Source organism: Oncorhynchus tshawytscha, linkage group LG10 (genome assembly GCF_018296145.1).
Source record: "Oncorhynchus tshawytscha isolate Ot180627B linkage group LG10, Otsh_v2.0, whole genome shotgun sequence".
Classification (NCBI taxonomy): Eukaryota; Metazoa; Chordata; class Actinopteri; order Salmoniformes; family Salmonidae; genus Oncorhynchus; species Oncorhynchus tshawytscha.
The window spans coordinates 58568736-58587398 of record NC_056438.1 but is presented as its reverse complement, the minus strand read 5'-3'; the positions used below and the strand labels follow the sequence as shown (position 1 = coordinate 58587398).

Here is an 18663-nt window from a genome sequence, read left to right as displayed (position 1 = left end):
TGTGTAGGTGGTGTATGTGCATATGAATGGGAGAGTGAAGGGGGTGAATATGAATATGTGTAGGAGGGCGGGCGGGCGGGAGAGAATGGGTGTGCGGAGGTATAGGGTGTATGTTGTGTGTGATTGAAGGAGAATGGAAAAGTAAATATATAGAGGGGTGTAAATGTGTCTGAGAAGAAGGGAGGGGGGGAAAGACGGAGGTTGGGATAAACTAGGCCTGGGTGGGTAAGAGAGGGCAAGGATGGGAGGTGGTGATAATCTTGGCTTGTGGGAGCAAGGGTTTGTAAGGATGGGTGGCTGGTACTACATAGCTATATGGAATTGTTTTAAGAAATATATATGTACTGTATAAAAAATATGTTTGATTACAAATTATTTTTGGCCTTACTGCCCATGCAAACGCATTGAATAACAGATTCACTACATGGAACAACAGATAGTCCCCCCCAAAAAATCTGAAGGAATTTGTTCGGAAGAGTCTGTTCCATATCTGAGAGAAATAAGAATGATTAGGAAACACTTTTTAATTATTATTTTTTACATGTATTTAACTTCTTCTTTTTGGCACCAAACAGTCTCTATATATACCTCCATTAATTTTTTCAACCGGTACTGGGGGAGCTTCAGACCAGTCTTGTGAGGCCTGTGAGCATCCTACAGCAAAACAACAAACACGTGCGTGTTCATGAGTCTCACCTGTCATTTTGGAGTCACTTTGATTATAAATTGGATGTGGATGCTATCATGATTACGGATACTCCTGAATGAATTGGGAATAATGATGAGTGAGAAAGTTACAGACGCACAAATATCATACCCCCAAGACATGCTAACCTCTCACCATTACAATAACAGGGGAAGTTAGCATTTTTGGGGGGTATGATATTTGTGCTTCTGTAACTTTCTCACTCATCATTATAAATGATTCATTCAGGACTTTCTGTAATCATGGTGGCATTCACATTAATGTGGAAGTGTTTGGAAACATTTTATTCTTATTTACAATAAAAGTGACTCTAAAATGACACAATACATTATTTACCATTCATTTCTATTGGGCACAAAATAATCTGAAACACAACCAAGACAAACAGCAAATGAATCCAACAAATTTGTAGAGTCATTGCGTGCTATGAATATGGGACCAAATACTTAACTTTTTACTACTTTAATACACATACTGTATAAGTGAATTTGTCCCAATACTTTTGCTGCCTTAAAATGGGGAGACTATGTACAAAATGTGCTGTAATTGCTAAACTATTCACACGATATGATTTTTAAAAAACCCGCAAATTAAAGCTGACTGTCTCCCGAATTTTGTGATATCCAATTGTGATCTTGTCAAGTCTCAACCTTCGCCTCTTCCGAGGAGTTGCAGCGATGAGACAAGATCGTAATCACAAAATTGGGCAAATTTAAAAAAGGTACAGTAGGGTTGTGGATCAGAAAACCAGTCAGTATCTGTTGTGACCACCATTTGCCTCATGCAGCGTGACACATCTCCTTCACGTAGAGTTGATCAGACTGTTGATTGTGGCCTGTGGAATGTTGTCGTACTCTTCTTCAATGGCTGTGAGAAGTTGCTGAATATTGGTGGGAACTGGAACATGCTGTTGTAATCCACACCAAGTGAAATCACTGCAACACTTAAACTGCAGTCAGGTTCAGAATGGGTGGAAAGAAATAAGTTAGAAATGTGTTTGTTTCAAAAACTAAAAGCATTATATTTGGGACAAATCATTCACTAAACCCTAAACCTCAACAACCTCATGGTCAAAACATATTGATGCAACAGTAGCTAAGACGGGGACCGGTCTGTCCATACTAAAGCGCAGCTCTGCCTTCTAATCAACGCTATCAACAAGGCAGGTCCTACAGGCCCTAGTTTTGTTGCAACTGGACTACTGTCCAGTCGTGTGGTCAGGTGCCACAAAGAGGGATTTAGGAAAATTACAATTGGCCCAGAACAGGGCAGCACGGCTGGCCCTTAAATGTATATGGAGAGCTAACATGAATAATACATATGTCAATCTCTCCTGACTCAAAATAGAGGAGAGATTGACTTCATCACCACTTTTTGTTGTGGGAAGTATTGGCATGTTGTATGCACCGAGCTGTCTGTTTAAACTACTAAGGCAGCAGCTAATGGGGATCCATAATCAATACAAAACCTTCTCAGACCTTCTAACCCACGGCTGCAGGCCCAGACGGCATCCCCGCTCGCGTCCTCAGAGCCTGCGCAGACCAGCTGGCTGGTGTGTTTACGGACATATTCAATCAATCCTTATCCCAGTCTGCTGCTCCCACATGCTTCAAGAGGGCCACCATTGTTCCTGTTCCCAAGAAAGCTAAAGTAACTGAGCTAAATGACTACCGCCCTGTAGCACTCACTTCCGTCATCATGAAGTGCTCTGAGAGACTAGTCAAGGACCATATCACCTCAACCCTACCTGACACCCTAAACCCACTCCAATATGCTTACCGCCCCAATAAGTCCACTGACGACGCAATCGCCATCACACTGCACACTGCCCTAACCCATCGGGACAAGAGGAATACCTATGTAAGATTGCAGTTCATCGATTACAGCTCAGCATTTAACACCATAGTACCCTCCAAACTCGTCATTAAGCTCGAGACCCTGGGTTTTGACCCCACCCTGTGCAACTGGGTCCTGGACTTCCTGACGGGCAGCCCCCAGGTGGTGAGGGTAGGTAACAACATCTCCACCCCGCTGATCCTCAAAACTGGGTCCCCACAAGGGTGCGTTCTCAGCCCTCTCCTGTACTCCCTGTTCACCCACGACTGCGTGGCCATGCACGCCTCCAACTCAATCATCAAGTTTGCAGACGACACTACAGTGGTAGGCTTGATTACCAACAACAACGAGATGGCCTACAGGGAGGAGGTGAGGCCCTCGGAGTGTGGTGTCAGGAAAATAACCTCACACTCAACGTCAACAAAACAAAGGAGATGATTGTGGGCTTCAGGAAACAGCAGAGGGAGCAGCCCCCTATCTACATTGACGGGACAGTAGTGGAGAGGGTGGAAAGTTTTAAGTTCCTCGGTGTACACATCACGGACAAACTGAAATGGTCCACCCACACAGACAGCATGGTGAAGAAGGCGCAGCAGCGCCTCTTCAACCTCAGGAGACTGAAGAATTTGGCTTGTCACCAAAAACACTCACAAACTTTTACAGATGCACAATCGAGAGCATCCTGTCGGGCTGTATCACCGCCTGGTAAGGCAGCTGCTCCGATGATAACCGTAAGGCTCTCCAGAGGGAAGTGAGGTCTGCACAACGCATCACAAGGGGCAAACTACCTGCCATCCAGGACACCTAGACCACCCGATGTCACAGGAAGGCCAAAAAGATCATCAAGGACAACAACCAAACGAGCCACGGCCTGTTCACCCTGCTATCATCCAGAAGGCGAGGTCAGTACAGTTGCATCAAAGCAGGGACCGAGAGACTGAAAAACAGCTTCTATCTCAAGGCCATCAGAATGTTAAACAGCCATCACTAACATTGAGTGGCTGCTGCCAACATACTGACTCAACTCTATCCACTTTAATAATGGAAAATGGATGTAATAAATGTATCACTAGCCACTTTAAACAATGCCACTTTATATGTTTACATACCCTACATTACTCATCTCATATGTATATACTGTACGCTATACCATCTACTGCATCTTGCCTATGCCGTTCGGCCATCACTCATTCATATATTTGTGTACATATTCGTATTCATTCCTTTACACTTGTGTGTATAATATAGTTGTTGTGAAATTGTTAGGTTAGATTACTTGTTAGATATTACTGCATGGTCGTAACTAGAAGCTCAAGCATTTCACTACACTCCCATTAACATCGGCTAACCATGTGTATGTGACAAATAACATTTGATTTGATTCTCCCCTACCAACCTACATGTGCACTCCTGTGTGAATCATAGCAGGCCACCTTGTCATCCCCATGGCAAAGCTTGGGCGGCAGGGCCTTCTCCAGGGTCGCTCCTCCCTCCAGCAATCTGTGGTTCTAAGTCCATCACCATCTTTCAGTCCATCCCGAAGCCCCACCGCTTTGACAAAGCATATCCTTAATCCCCCCCACACACACAAAGAAATACACTACTCTCTTCACCATACTGAGCAGCACCTAACCCAAAGCCTTACCCTAAACCGTGTTCGTATCCAAATCCCAACCCTACATCACACTCTATCCCTTTCTTGAGCCCACCCCTCTCTTTATTCATGTTCTTGTTTGGTCTGATGTTTTTGACTCCTGTTAATCTGTTTGTTTTTGTAGTGACTTTGGGTCCTTGAAAAGCGCTCTATAAGTACCATGTACTATTATGACACACGGTGACTATTTCATCAAGGATGAAAAAGACAGAATCATACAGGAAGATTATCAATCAGGCACACTTTATTAATATGGATACCAGCAAATGATGAATCTTATAGCAAACTATACCGTTACAATACACTCAAAACATGTAAACATTCAGGCATTATAATCCAATATAACAGCACAATTCTCCCTCCTCAACTGATAAAGAAATGTCATTTCCTCTCCCTATAAACTGCTAACAACACTACAGTGACACCCAGTTAAGTGTCCAAACCACACTGGGTAGTGTGTACTTGTGTGACACGGGATGGAACCATAGATATCATTAGATGGGACTGACATGGATGTTAACAATGGAGAGAACTCAGCAGGCCAATAAGGCACCAATTCAGTCTGTCAGCATCCCGGAATTAAATACAACACTAATTTGGAGACCATTGAAATACTGGTTTCTGTTGTGGCCCCATTCAGAGGGATAGTCACTGGGGAGACAAAGAACAGGAGGACTTATTCTACCATCGAATTGCAACCAACTTCAACTTTTTGGAGTGTACAGTTCAAGTTTTCACCTAATCTTTTTTGTGTTTGTCTTTTAAGTTTCATCACCATCAGCCATGCAGAAGTAGTTTTGAAACAGAGAGAAAAGGGGAAGGGAAGCGTGTTGCAAGAACAATCACAAGAGTGATTTATTTAGTGCTAACACCAGGGAAGTGTTTTCAGCCTTGGTGTCACGTCTTTGTAAATGAAAATGGCGCTTTATGGTTGAATAAATAGAATAAAGCAACACTGTCAATTTGTCAACACATGACAATACACTCCCTCTCCAAGGAATGAACATTAATCAAATAATACTTTAAAACAGATGTGCCAATTGCAGTCTAACAACATTTTGACAACTGAAGTTGCAGTGTAAATAACACACTTTCACCTGCCAGAGCTATCGAAATATTCATCCGTGCAATATTTAGCTGAGGTATCAGGCAAACACCTATTGTAGAGAGTGAATGATTTGAACATGCAAGGATCAGTATGACACTGTTTTGCTTTCCACTTCTGAGTGCACGGTAGCTAAACAACATAAGTCAATAAATGTCATAAGATAAATAAGTAAATAACATATAAAAGCACCACCAGCTCATGCTAAAGCATCATGAGCTGTGTTCAACCACCAGAATGTTATAGTACATGTAATGTAGATTAACTTGAATAAGTGACACAATGCAAACATCAAACTATTAATGGACCTTTCATCAATGTGAAGATGTAGTACATATGAGGTCTGTTGTGAGTAACAGCCTAACCCTAATATAATAAGCTGACATGCCTTAGAGACCTATCTGTTTCTGAAAGGCATCGCACATCTCCTTTCCATCATTTATGAATAAAATCCCTTAACATTGCAAAGACGTTACGAGTGCGTCTGTCAGTAGTACAGCAGGTTACAGTAGCTGTACTGTAGAAGGCTTATTTATGGACGGATTTTGTGCGCTTGGACATCTACCAGTAGGCTGAGAAGAAAAAAAACATAATTTCTAGAAAACCTGGGAATTTTGGAAAAGTTACTGTAACTTTGCTGGGGCCCCCCGGTAGGCTGGGACCTGTGTCTCTAGGCGTCCTGGGCTGATCCCTGGCCTTGCTGGCTCAGCTGCTGGATGCGGTCGGCCAGCTCCAGACAGTGGAGGACCCTGTGGCGCTCGGCATGGAGCTGGTCACGGGGGACCTGGCCCAGAAGCTTCTGACTGAAGAGCACCAGGTCCTGCATGAAGAGACCCACCGGCTCCCTGGCAGCCGGGGGAAGCTGGGTCATGGTGCATGAGTCAAAGCGGAAGTTGATATTCTTCACTCTGGGCAGGCCAGGACCCCGCTCCTCAATCCATGTGAGAGGCCTGTATTAAAACCATAAGATGTTACAAGGAGGTTATAGTTAACCCAAAGTTTCAGGGCTGGACTACCAGTATTTTCTTTAGATGTAATAAAGGCAATTATGTTTGAGGCTGGCCGAATAGCTAGGTTTGAGGTGTTGTGAAGGACACGTTATCTGATATTATTACTTGATTCTAATGTACAGTACATACTTCTGCTCTTTAGTCATGAGTTGAGTGGTCATCTTCATGTACTTGTTCTCCTGGTCTTCCTCCATGGTGGCAGCGGTGACAGACAGCTCTCCAAACAGATCCACCAGCCAGGTAAGCCGGGCGATGCCACTGAAAGCTGGAAACCCAAAGCCCGGCTTCAGAGGACCTCCTATCAGACGACACATAGGAACACTACAGTCAGAAGTAGTTGTAAAGGGACATGTAATCCATTGGCTCATTGTCAATCATCATCTGGTTACATTTAGGACTGGTTAGCACACATTTTATAACACCATAAAGCATAAAATGAACATGAACCATTGAAGTGAATTTCCCAACAGATACAGTTATATTTCATTTGGTGCTTGCTGCCTCCTACAGTCCAACTCCTAAAACTGCCCTGACTCAAATGTCAGACACTACTCCCTCTGGCTCTTCCACTCGCTCTCCGCTACGATTCTTAGTCAAAAGTCAGCCGCTATAAAATATTGTCTGTCATCTGAGGTTGTGTGGAGCGTTTCAAGTTGAGAACTATGATTTATTATTCAGTCACGGCTGCTTTAGGAGAAGCCCATTCATATGCATTAACTAATTTGTTCCCCAGCAGTGCTCTGATGAATAGAACAGAGTTAGTCCGCATCCCAAATGGCACCCCATTCGCTATGTAGTACACTACCAATGACAATAGTGCACTATGTAGGGAATAGGGTGCTGTTTGACATGCACCTCTAGACTTCATCAATAACACCCTGCCGTATTTCACACCAGAGATCTGTCTGCCTGCCTCACTCCACAGGCTGGCTCTCTTTCACATCAACCTAAATGGGTGTACTGTGGAGACTGAGAAAACAACATTTTACAAGTCACTTTGATGGGAGCTATACTATATCAAAAGCTCTGGAATGAAATATTCATTCCGAACCCTGTGACCTGGACAATGTACATCAAATTGATACATGTTATGCAGTTATTTTCTGTAACAAGTATTGTATTTTAGGTGATGTATCAGTGTTGTATTTGAGGTGATGCATCAGTGGTGCTGGGATTTTTGTGTATTTGTGCTTTACTCCCTGTCCCAGTCTGTCTCTCACCTGTGAAGTGAAGGGATCCTTCCTCCAGCTTTTTCCCTGCTATGTCCTTCTTCAGCTGCTTAAAGTCGGCTGTCAAGAGTTCTATGTGCTCCTCATGCAGGACCACTCCTATGTACATAGTAGACATAGAACATTAAATACATAGGTGATCACCTGCATCTACATCTACCGTGCTTCTACACCTGCATTGCTTGCTGTTTGGGGTTTTAGGCTGGGTTTCTGTACAGCACTTTGAGATATCAGCTGATGTACGAAGGGCTATATAAATAAATTTGATTTGATTTGATTTGATCAATACTAGTTAAGATACGCGTCTACTACATCATCCCCATAATGTCATCAATACTTCACCATGTCTTCTCTATACACTTCAAATTAACCAAAATAAATCTCTCCCAATGATTATGTCCAGCTCACCTTTTTCCTGAGCCAGGTCCCAGAGGTCCACGGCAGTCTTGTATGTCATGGCCATAGGATATTCCACACAGACATGCTTCCCAGCTTCCAGAAATGTCCTAGGCTCCGTTAGAACATGCAAAATAGTATAGGATAATTGAGTTTGTTTGAGTAGCCAAGAAGGGTGTCAAAGAGACCTTGCTTCAACAGAACATTAGTAAAAATTATGAAGATGATTTAAAAATACTTCTGTACTAGGGAGATGCACAACTCAAATGTAACTTAATATCCCAAACTTCCCAGTAAGAGCCGTTGGTCAATGTTTCAATAACCCAGGGTGTTCAGAGTTTGGAAAACTTCACATTGACCACTCTTTCAGGGCCCCCCTTTACTTTTCGTTTCCTTTACAGTATGAAGGGCAGTACCTGCTGTTCCATTTAGACCGTTAGCCTGGAACTGTCTAGCAGTGAAACATGGTGACTATGTTCTCAACACCCCTCATTAACCAGCCTAAAATAACTCTCCATTCTTTAACAGCCTGTCTAAGCCTCTCTGTACACTCCTAACATTTAGCAGTGAGAGGGAGAGTAGAAAGCATAATTTAAGAGTGTGTTTTCGCTACAGTTTGCAGTCATAATGAGGGCCCTTAGAGAGCAGTAGCCTTGGTCATGCTCTCCAGGGTTTGAGAGGTAGACATCAAACAGCTACACATATTGTAATCAGCTGTGGGAGAGGGAGGAGACTGCTCAGGATAATGTGAATGCCAGAGGAGCCCCCCGGGCGACATTTGTTGATACAGCTCCGGAACCGCCTCAGATGTTACCTGATCGATTTACAATGAAGCACCTATGAGGGTCAAGGACGATATCTTGAACAACTTGCTAAACTGTTGTGTTACTGTGTGTCCCAACGTTGTATAATACATAGCTTATAAACTACAACTGTTAGACAGTTTGTCTGAGGGCCTGGTAAATGGACCAGGCTCAATGAATGGTTAAGTAACCTACAGACTGAGCCTCAGTGGACTGAGAAAGAAAAGCAAGCTTGACACGTGTTCCAGTGCTGACTCCTAGTGGTGATTTGTAACATGGTGAAACTATAGCTCTGTTGTGTAAGAGCACTTCAGACAGAAACAAAACTGATGACGGGATAACTAAACAACTACCACAGAGGACCGTCAGAGACATGGGGTCAGTGAGAGAGTTTTACCTGATGTTTTCCTCATGCACAGCGTTTTCAGTGCAGACGAAGGCCACCTTTATGTCATCTCTCCTCAGGGCATCCTCGATAGTGATCTGTTTCACTCCCTGCTGCTCCTCTAGGGTCCTCCTATGGGAAGACAGCACTAGAGTTGTATTCAGTAGGGGGAAAGTTATTTGAAAAAACATGAACTTGTCAAGAGCACAGTTGAATTGTTCCGTTGTGTAAAGGTTTGCTACAGTGTGCACGACCCAGGCAACATGGTCATCCACACATCCCAGCTGCTGCCTCTATGATCGAGTACAGGACAGGTCAGTGATTATATATCACCATTAAACAAGATCACGTAATATGATTTTAATCGCTTCACTCTACAATATTGAAGTATTACAAAAGTTAAAAAGCGCACAGTGAAAAATGACAGGCGACTGACCTTGACTTCAGTGCTTATTTATTTCATATTTTCAGTGCAACAAAGGTCATTGCACTGCAAATATACACTGAGTGTACAAAACATTAAGAACCCCTGCTCTTTCCATGACAGACTGACCAGTTGAATGAAGGCGAAAGCTAGCTTTGATCCCTTATTCATGTCACTTGTTAAATACACTTCAATCAGTGTAGATGAAAGTGGGTGAAGACACGTTAAATAAGGATTTTTAAGCCTTGAGACATGGACAGCTTGGAGCAGACATTTTCTCTCTCTCTCCTATTGAAAAAGCTACGGTCCGGTTGAAATATTATTGATTATTTATTGTAAAAACAACCTGAGGATTGATTATAAAAAACATTTAAAATGTTTCTACGAACTTTACGGATACTATTTGGAATTTTTGTCTGCCGGTCATGACATGCACGAGCCTGTAGATTTCTGAACAAAACACGCCAACCAATTGGAGGTTTTTGGATATAAAAATAATCTTTATCGAACAAAAGGAACATTTATTGTGTAACTGGGAGTCTCGTGAGTGCAAACATCCGAAGATCATCAAAGGTAAGCGATTCATTTTATTGCTTTTCTGACTTTCGTTACCATTCTACTTTGCTGCTAGCTGTTTGTAATGTTTTGTCTGCTGAGAGAGATGTCCTAACATAAACGCTTGGATAGCTTTTGCTGTAAAGCTTTTTTGAAATCTGACACGACAGGTGGATTAACAACAAGCTAAGCTGGTACTGCAGCGCCAGCTGTGCCATCAGAGTCCCTGGGTTCGCGCCCAGGCTCTGTCGTAACCGGCCGCGACCAGGAGGTCCGTGGGGCGACGCACAATTGACCTAGCGTCGTCCGGGTTAGGGAGGGCTTGGTCGGTAGGGGTGTCCTTGTCTCATCGCGCACCAGCGACTCCTGTGGCGGGCCGGGCGCAGTGCACGCTAACCAAGGTGGCCAGGTGCACGGTGTTTCCTCCGACACATTGGTGCGGCTGGCTTCCGGGTTGGATGCGCGCTGTGTTAAGAAGCAGTGCGGCTTGGTTGGGTTGTGTATAGGAGGACGCATGACTTTCAACCTTCGTCTCTCCCGAGCCCGTACGGGAGTTGTAGCGATGAGACAAGATATTAGCTACTACAACAATTGGATACCACGAAATTGGGGAGAAAAAGGGGTAAAATATATATATTTTTAAATTAAATTAAATTTAAAAAAACAAGCTAAGCTGTGTTTTGCTATATTGCACTTGTGATTTCATGAAAATTAAATATTTTTAGTAATTTTATTTGAATTTGGCGCTCTGCAATTCAGCGGATGTTGACGAAAATGATCCCGCTAAATGGATGGGCGCGCCAAGAAGTTAATAATAGTTGTTCCTGCCAAAACCAGCACCTGGACACACTGCTGTGCACAAGGTTTCTATTTATTTTGTATATTGCAACCATTGTTTTTCTCGTGCTTTTTTACTGTCAGCAAACAATGAGATGTCTTGGTGCCTCACCTGGAAATGAAGCCTTTGACACTGAGCTTCTCAGCTGCACTGGAAGGCAGAGGGGCTAGCATGTCTCTGATCCTCACAAAGCCTGCTGTCCCGATGCCCACCACTACTGAACCAAACATGTCTGACAGCAGAGAGGAACAGGGAGTTGGGAAGGAAATGGTTGGAAAGAAACCAGTGTCTTGCTCCTTTCAATTCTGTCAAAGCCAACCTACTGTGCATTCGGAAAGTATACAGACCATTTTACTTTTCCTAATTTTGTTACATTATAGGTGTTTAGAAATGTTTGCAAATGTATTAAAAATAAAAAACCTTATTTACATAAGTATTCAGACCCTTTGCTATGAGACTCGAAATTGAGCTCAAGTGCATCCTGTTTCCATTGATCATCGTTGAGATGTTTCTAGAACTTGGAGTCCACCTGTGGTAAATTCGATTGATTGGAAATCATTTGGAAAGGCACACACCTGTCTATATAAGGTCCCACAGTTGACAGTGCACATATGTGCAAAAACCAAGCCATGAGGTCGAAGGAATTGTCCGTAGAGCCCCGAGGTAGGATTGTGTAATGTCAGAACATTTCTGCAGCATTGAAGGTCCCCAAGAACACAGTGGCCCCATAATGATAAAGTGAAAACAGGTTTAGAAATTTTAGCAAATGTTTTAAATACAGAACTGAAATATCACATTTACATAAGTATTCAGACCCTTTACACAGTACTTTGTTAAAGCACCTTTGGCAGCGAGTACAGCCTGAGTCTTCTTGGGTATGATGCTACAAACTTGGCACACCTGTATTTGGGGAATTTGTTCCCATCTTTTCTGCAGATCCTCTCAAGCTCTGTCAGGTTGGATGGGGAGCGTCGCTGCACAGCTATTTTCAGGTTCTCCAGAGATGTTCAATCTGGTTCAAGTCAGGGACTTGTTCAGGGACTTGTCCCGAATACACTCCTGCGTTGTCTTGGCTGTGTGCTTAGGGTCGTTGTCCTGTTGGAAGATGAACCTTCGTCCCAGTCTGAGGTCCTGAGCGCTCTGGAGCAGGGATCAAGGATCTCTCTGTACTTTGCACCCTTCATCTTTCCCTTGATCTAGACTAGTCTCCCAGTCCCTGTCGCTGAAAAACATTCCCAGAGCATGATGCTGCCACCACGATGCTTCACCATAGGGATGGTGCCAGGTGTCCTCCAGACATAACCCTTGGCATTCAAGCGTTATGGCATTCAGGCCAAATAGTTATTGGTTTCATGAGACCAGAGAATCACCTTTAGGTGCCTTTTGGCAAACTCCAAGTGCGCTGTCATGTGGCTTTTACTGAGGAGTGGCTTCCGTCTGGACACTCTACCATAAAGGCCTGATTGGTAGAGTGCAGCAGAGATGGTTGTCCTTCTGGAAGGTTCTCCCATCGTCACAAAGGTACTCTGGAGCTCTGTCAGAGTGACCATCGGGTTCTTGGTCACCTACCTGACCAAGGCCCTTCTGGTCAGCTCTAGGAAGTCTTGGTGGTTCCAAACTTCTTCCCTTTAAGAATGATGGAGACCACTGTGTTCTTGGGGACCTTCAATGCGGAAGAAATGTTTTGGTACCCTTCCCTAGATCTGTATCTCGACACAATCCTGTCTCGGAGCTCTACGGACAATTCCTTCATTCAACCTCATGGCTTGGGTTTTTCTCTGGCATGCATGGTCAACTGTGGGACCTTATATAGACAGGTGTGTGCCTTTCGAAATCATGTCCATTCAAATGAATTTACCACAGGTGGACTCTAATCAAGTTGTAGAAACATCTCAAGGATGATCTATGTAAAAGGGATGCACCTGAGTTCAATTGAGTCTCATAGCAAAGGGTCTAAATACCTATGTAAATACGTTTGTGTGTGTGTGTGTGAATACATTTGCAAACATTTCTAGAAACCTGTTTTCACTTGGTCATTATGGGGTATTGTGTGTAGATCGATGAGGGGAAATGTATTTAATCCATTTTAGGATAAGGATGTAACTTAACAAAATGTAGAAAAAGTCGAGGGGCCCGAAAACTTTCCGAATGTACTGTATGTCCAGGACTTATCTTGGGTCTTTGTGCAATGTGCACAGTTGATAAAGGCTTCCTTCCTATCAGACCTAAAATGGTGCAGTGTAATAATGAGTACACTAACGTTAGCTATCATGGTGGGATGCCCAGCGACCCCGCGATAGCTATATACATCTCAAGGTATCCATATTACAGATATATAAACTAGAACTAGGGTGGGGTGCTGATCATTACAAATTACAAATGCAAATCATTACAAATAATAGGAACATTCGAGGTCTCCATTGATGTACACAAGTAACTTAAAAATTAGACAAGCAATTTCATAATTGACATGAAAATAGTAAGTCTATGTTCTGCATGACATCAAGAACAAATACAGTAACACACGTACAACTTCACGGATTTCCTGGAAACAATGCTGCAATGCTGTCCTTGTTGAATGAGTTCCGCATTCAGCACTAATTAAAACTGGTTTACATACAAGCATGATGTCCTTACCTACTTTCTGTATTGCCCTCGACGACAGTAAGTTGACGCAGATGACTCGCTTATGTGAATAAAATGCTACTGTCGAGCTCTGGTCGCTGTGATATAACTGTGTAACAACTTTCATAACACATTTTTTTTTCAAGACAGCTTGCGTGTGACGTGTACATAGAGCGTGAAGTCTCATCACGTGATATGGACATCTCGCCTCTTATGTGGTTGTACTTTTTGTTATAAAAACAAATTACGACATTAGGTAATTATTATCTTTTCGTTCATTTACTACATAACGTTTACATGTATTTTAAAATGTATGGATGTGTTTCAGCCAATGACTGGTTTCAGCTCAAGCCAGCTTTAGGTTAGATTTAGGTTTAGGCAGCAATATGGCGACTCCCATAAATACAGCATGAATGTCCTCAGTTCAGTCTCTAATTGAACTGTTGTTGTAGATGACATTCTGCATTATATTTTTAGAGTATTGCATTTTCCTCTAAATTTAATTTGGTCGTAAAAGTCTTCGTACGAAATGCCTACACCAGACTACAAGAACGTTTTGCTTGAATGAATTTCCAAGGCTGCGCTACAGTGCTATCCTTGGTTGCGCTTACCCCCAAAATACTAATTACACTTTGAATACCCTAGATGGCGATGTCACAAGAAGCCTAACCTATAACATTACTGAACAAAAATTGTAACACAACAATTTCAAAGATTTTACCGAGTTACAGTTCATATAAGGATAATAATCATGTTTCAATAAGCTTCTTGATATGCCACACCTGTCAGGTGGATGGAGTATCTTGGAAAAGGAGAAATGCTTACTAACAGGATGTAAACTCATGAAACATAAAACCAACTCTTTATAAGTTTCATTTCTATTTTTGATCAGTATAGATTGACACTAATATGAATATACTGTAGGGGATCATTTTAAGAAATACAGTGCCTATAGAAAGTCTACACTCTTGAACTGTTTACGTTTTGCTGTCAGAAAATTAAATCTAAAAAGGATTACGTTACATTTGTTTTCATACAGATCTACACAACCTACTCTACTCTACATTTTCAAAGTGACAGAAAGTCATAGAACATTTTCCAAATTGGATAAGTCTATACCCCCCTAAGTTAGTACTTGGTGGAAGCACCTTTGGCAGCTGTCACAGCTGTGAATATTTTTTATAAAACTTCCACCAACTTTGCACAACTCTTAGGGTGACATATATCCATTGTTTTTGTCAAAATTGCTCAAGCTCATTCAATTTGGTTGGGAATCATTGATGGACGGCAATATTCAAACCTTGTTCTTTATTTTCAAGAAAATTTAAGTAAGTACTGAGACTAGACCACCCAGGAACACACAACACCTATTGGAAAGCCATTCTGGTGTGTCTTTGGCATGAATATCTTTGTAATGTAAGATGCACAGGCGTCTTTCTTTTCACTTTGTCATACAGGCCAGTAATATGGAGTTAATGCAAAGTTGTTGATCCCTATGTATTTTTAAGTATTGTTGTGGATAAGCTTGTCACAGGCAGGAACTGGGGAACATTTTTCATAACTTTCTTTTACTTTGAAAATGTGGAGCAGGTTGTGTAGACCTGTAGGAAAAAGATCTAATGTAATCCCTTTTTAGATTTCATTAAAGGCAGAAAAATGTGAAAACAGCTCAAGGGGGTGTAGACTTTCTATAGGCACTGTATTGTGTGCAAATTTGTACCTGTGTACAGGTCTTAAGTGGGTTCTCAGGGTAGTCTTGTGTTTTAAGTAGTCTTGTCTTGGCTTTCTCTGCTCCAAGACACTGGACTGTTACTCTCTCCCTGTCTACTTTTTAAATATATATAAATAATACTCTACTCAAACCTCGTTCTTTCATTGTACAATTATAGGCCTACTGCACCCAGTCACACAGAATGTGGTCAGTAAAAGAGGAAATTGTCATTTTAATGTCTGACCTACCCTTAAAATTAGAATCCTTAGTTGCTACATCCATTTTTGTACTTATCAGATAATAAGGCTATTGATTATTGAGGAATATGACTAATAAATGCCTCATGAGCTTACTTAATGGTCGTACCCCATCAGAACTTAAAATATAAGCTTGTTTTAGGCCTAATGATTGTAAGCAATGTAAATGTCAACACTGTATAGCCTCAAAACATTGTTAAATCTATAATTATGTTCATCATGGATGGTCAGTCCTTGCATCCATAGCTATGTCTATACATTTGAGAGTAGTTACATTTCTACAGGCACATCACTCAGCTTTTTACTAAAACACAGGCGGGGCGACCCTTTGTTATTGTTTCAACTAAAGATCTTAGCTTTAAAGGGATAGTTCACCCTAATTAGAAATATATATATATATATTGGTTTCCTTGCCCTGTAAGCAGTCTATGGACAAGGTAGGACACAAATCCATGCTTTGATTTAATCTGTGCTTCATGTCAAAATCATACCAAAGTATCAACAAAAATGTATTGTGTAACTCAATGAAGTTACTTACAGATGATGTGGACATGAAGCACGGAAATGATAATATAGGTACCATTGATTTGCATTGGATTTGTGCCAAACATGCTAAAAAGCTAGCATTTAAAACTGGCCAAGTAAACAAAACCAAAGCATGGACTGCTGTCCATAGACTGCTTACAAGGTAAGGAAACCAATATAATTTGGGTGAACTATCCCTTTAAAAAAACAGATTTGATAAAGATGACAATAAAGAGTAACAGATCCAATAGAAATATGAGTTGGATGATCAATTGTGCAAATTATCTGAATGTATGCTCCTTTTGACTCAAAGATTCTGATGAAATGTGGGATGGTTTTGTGGAATTTGTACATTTTGGAGAACGTCTTTATAACTTGTATGTCTGTCATCAAACAGTCCACTCCCCAGGATATTCTTGTCACTGGTACTGTGAGTTTGCTACTCTAAGCAACAATCATGAGGGTCTCCACAAGCAAACTCCAGCAGATGGCCATCTACACCACCTTGTTGACTGGTGCTGGATGCGGCACAATGTATTACCTTCTGCAAAGTACGTATCACTCAGTGTAGGTGTTGCCATGGATAATTCATGGTTCTTTAATGTTAGAGAGTGAATGTAAGAAAGTGAATGAAAGCAAAATGTGCTCATGTAAGTATTTCTGCCTGCCACTCTTTGTTTTCTTTGCTAGAGAACTTCTCACGGTCGGACTACCACCGTCTAGCCCTGGAGCAGCTGAAAGCCAACCAGACAGCCATGGACAGTCTGGGAGCACCACCCCTGAAGGTCCACAACATCCACCTGTCTGACCGACACAACCGGGTGGAACCTTACACGGCTGAGGTAGCTCTCTGGGGGTCATTCCTCCTGTATGGGAACCAACTAGGAGCATCACCAGCATTACCATTATCCATCACTGTGTGCAAGATATTAATGTAACTTTTTATGTTTCAGATCAAAATCCCAGTGACAGGATCTAAAGATGGTGGCTACCTCTACACATCCTCAGTAAGAGACCCCCAAACACTTGGGTAGGTACTCGTCATCAATATTATTATATATAAATACAGAGGAAATTAGAGGAAATTGATTGATCCATATAATGCAATTGAATGCTGTTGTTCATCATACAGTAAGTACCCTTCTCTCTTTCCCTGGCGCCACTAGGTGGAATTTAACGCAGGCAGTGCTGCAGCTTAGAGAGGGTCAGCGTATTGACCTTCTCACATTCACACCACCGCCAAATAAGACAGAAGGACTTGAGACAGGCAACTGGTCCTCCTGATCTGCTCACCAGTCACCAAAACTACAGTGTGATGAAGGTAGAACTGATACAATTGTCCCCATGTCATCAGGCATGGTGTCGCCATAGCTTTATGAATTGAAGTGTCATAGTCATATTTGAAAAAAGCACCAGAGTGCAGTGCTGGACACTTATTTAGACAAAAGGGCATGTACAAGCTGCCTCTTGGTTTGGAATAACCACAGTAATGTTGATGATTTGACCAATGTTTATCGATGCTACTGTGTACATAACATTTACATACAGGGAAAATGAAAAAAGTGCTACGTCCATAAAATGTCATGCATATTCATTTTGCTCAGCGCTGTCCTGAGCAAAATGTTCATCCTACTGGTGAGAATGAAAGGACAATAACAGAGCAGCAATTGTGTCATATGCAGTGGTAAAAAACAACAACATATGCCTAGTATAATACAATGCATCTGATGAACATTTCTCCAGATTAACAATGTAAATTGGCAGTGTTGGGGAAGCTACTCTGAAAAGAGTTTACCAGCCACCAATTACGTTAAGTAAACTATATTACTCAATCTGCAATGTCATAGAATAGAAATAGCAAGAACAGATAACTCTGTAATAAGATGTTAACAGAACGTGTAATTTATCCTATTAAACACAAAAAAAATGTTGTTTCAGGTGAGAATTAGCCAGGTCTGAAAATTAAGGAAATTCTTACCTACTTCACCCATATTTTATTTTTGCAAAAAAAAGTAGTGTTTCATTCCATTAGTTACCTACACCACTAGATGGCAATAAAGCAATTAACTATTGAAAACACTACAAATATTTTAATTTAGTTGCACTACCACAATGTGCAAAATGTAGTTTAATTACTAACTGAACCACATTTAGTTCAGTACACCCCAACACTGATAATTGCTTAGTCCAAAGCCATATCTTAATATCCAGCACTTGAGAAACATTTAGGCAATGGTTCCAGTTGTACTGTACAGTATCTGAACAACCAGAAATGTTGTCTCCCAAAGAGGTATTGTTTTATGTTTTCAGATTGATTTATTCAGATGTGACATTTTACAGTGAAAATGAGATCTGTAAAACGTGGAAAATAAACGTGGAAATAAACAGTCAAATGGCTTTATTACAAGTTATGATAGCAAAATAAATTGTACTTGTGAATTCTGAACATACTGTATGAACATTAGGAAAAGAATGGCAAACAAGGTAAACATGAACCACAATATTAAACAGAAAGTGAAAGAATGGAACCAAACAAACAACGTCAGGAGTTTAATTCATTAAAATGCAATGCAGGCAAACAGAGATATAGTTTGGCTTGTGAAG

The 18663-nt window shown here is 41.5% G+C and overlaps 2 protein-coding genes across 3 annotated transcripts; one reads left to right on the top strand and one right to left on the bottom strand.

The window, feature by feature from the left end:
- Positions 1-4418: 4418 nt before the first annotated feature.
- Positions 4419-13708, bottom strand: LOC112260526 (biliverdin reductase A). 2 transcript variants are annotated; one of them, XM_024435703.2, is made up of 7 exons: positions 13583-13708; positions 11053-11173; positions 9137-9256; positions 7949-8046; positions 7532-7639; positions 6441-6609; positions 4419-6251 (listed from the first exon to the last, which is right to left on the bottom strand). In XM_024435703.2, the coding sequence occupies exons 2-7, from the start codon at positions 11169-11171 to the stop codon at positions 5972-5974; spliced, it is 894 nt and encodes a 297-aa protein (XP_024291471.1). In that variant the 5' UTR covers positions 11172-11173; positions 13583-13708; the 3' UTR covers positions 4419-5971. The 2 variants fall into 2 exon arrangements, with proteins under 2 accessions (XP_024291471.1, XP_024291470.1); XM_024435702.2 differs by having other exon boundaries at positions 13579-13706.
- Positions 13709-13726: 18 nt separating this feature from the next.
- On the top strand, positions 13727-18448 carry LOC112260527 (cytochrome c oxidase assembly factor 1 homolog). The gene is made up of 5 exons (XM_024435704.2): positions 13727-13822; positions 16457-16610; positions 16750-16901; positions 17013-17089; positions 17226-18448. Exons 2-5 carry the CDS (start codon positions 16517-16519, stop codon positions 17341-17343), a joined length of 441 nt encoding a protein of 146 aa, XP_024291472.1. The 5' UTR covers positions 13727-13822; positions 16457-16516; the 3' UTR covers positions 17344-18448.
- The last annotated feature ends 215 nt before the right edge of the window (positions 18449-18663 follow it).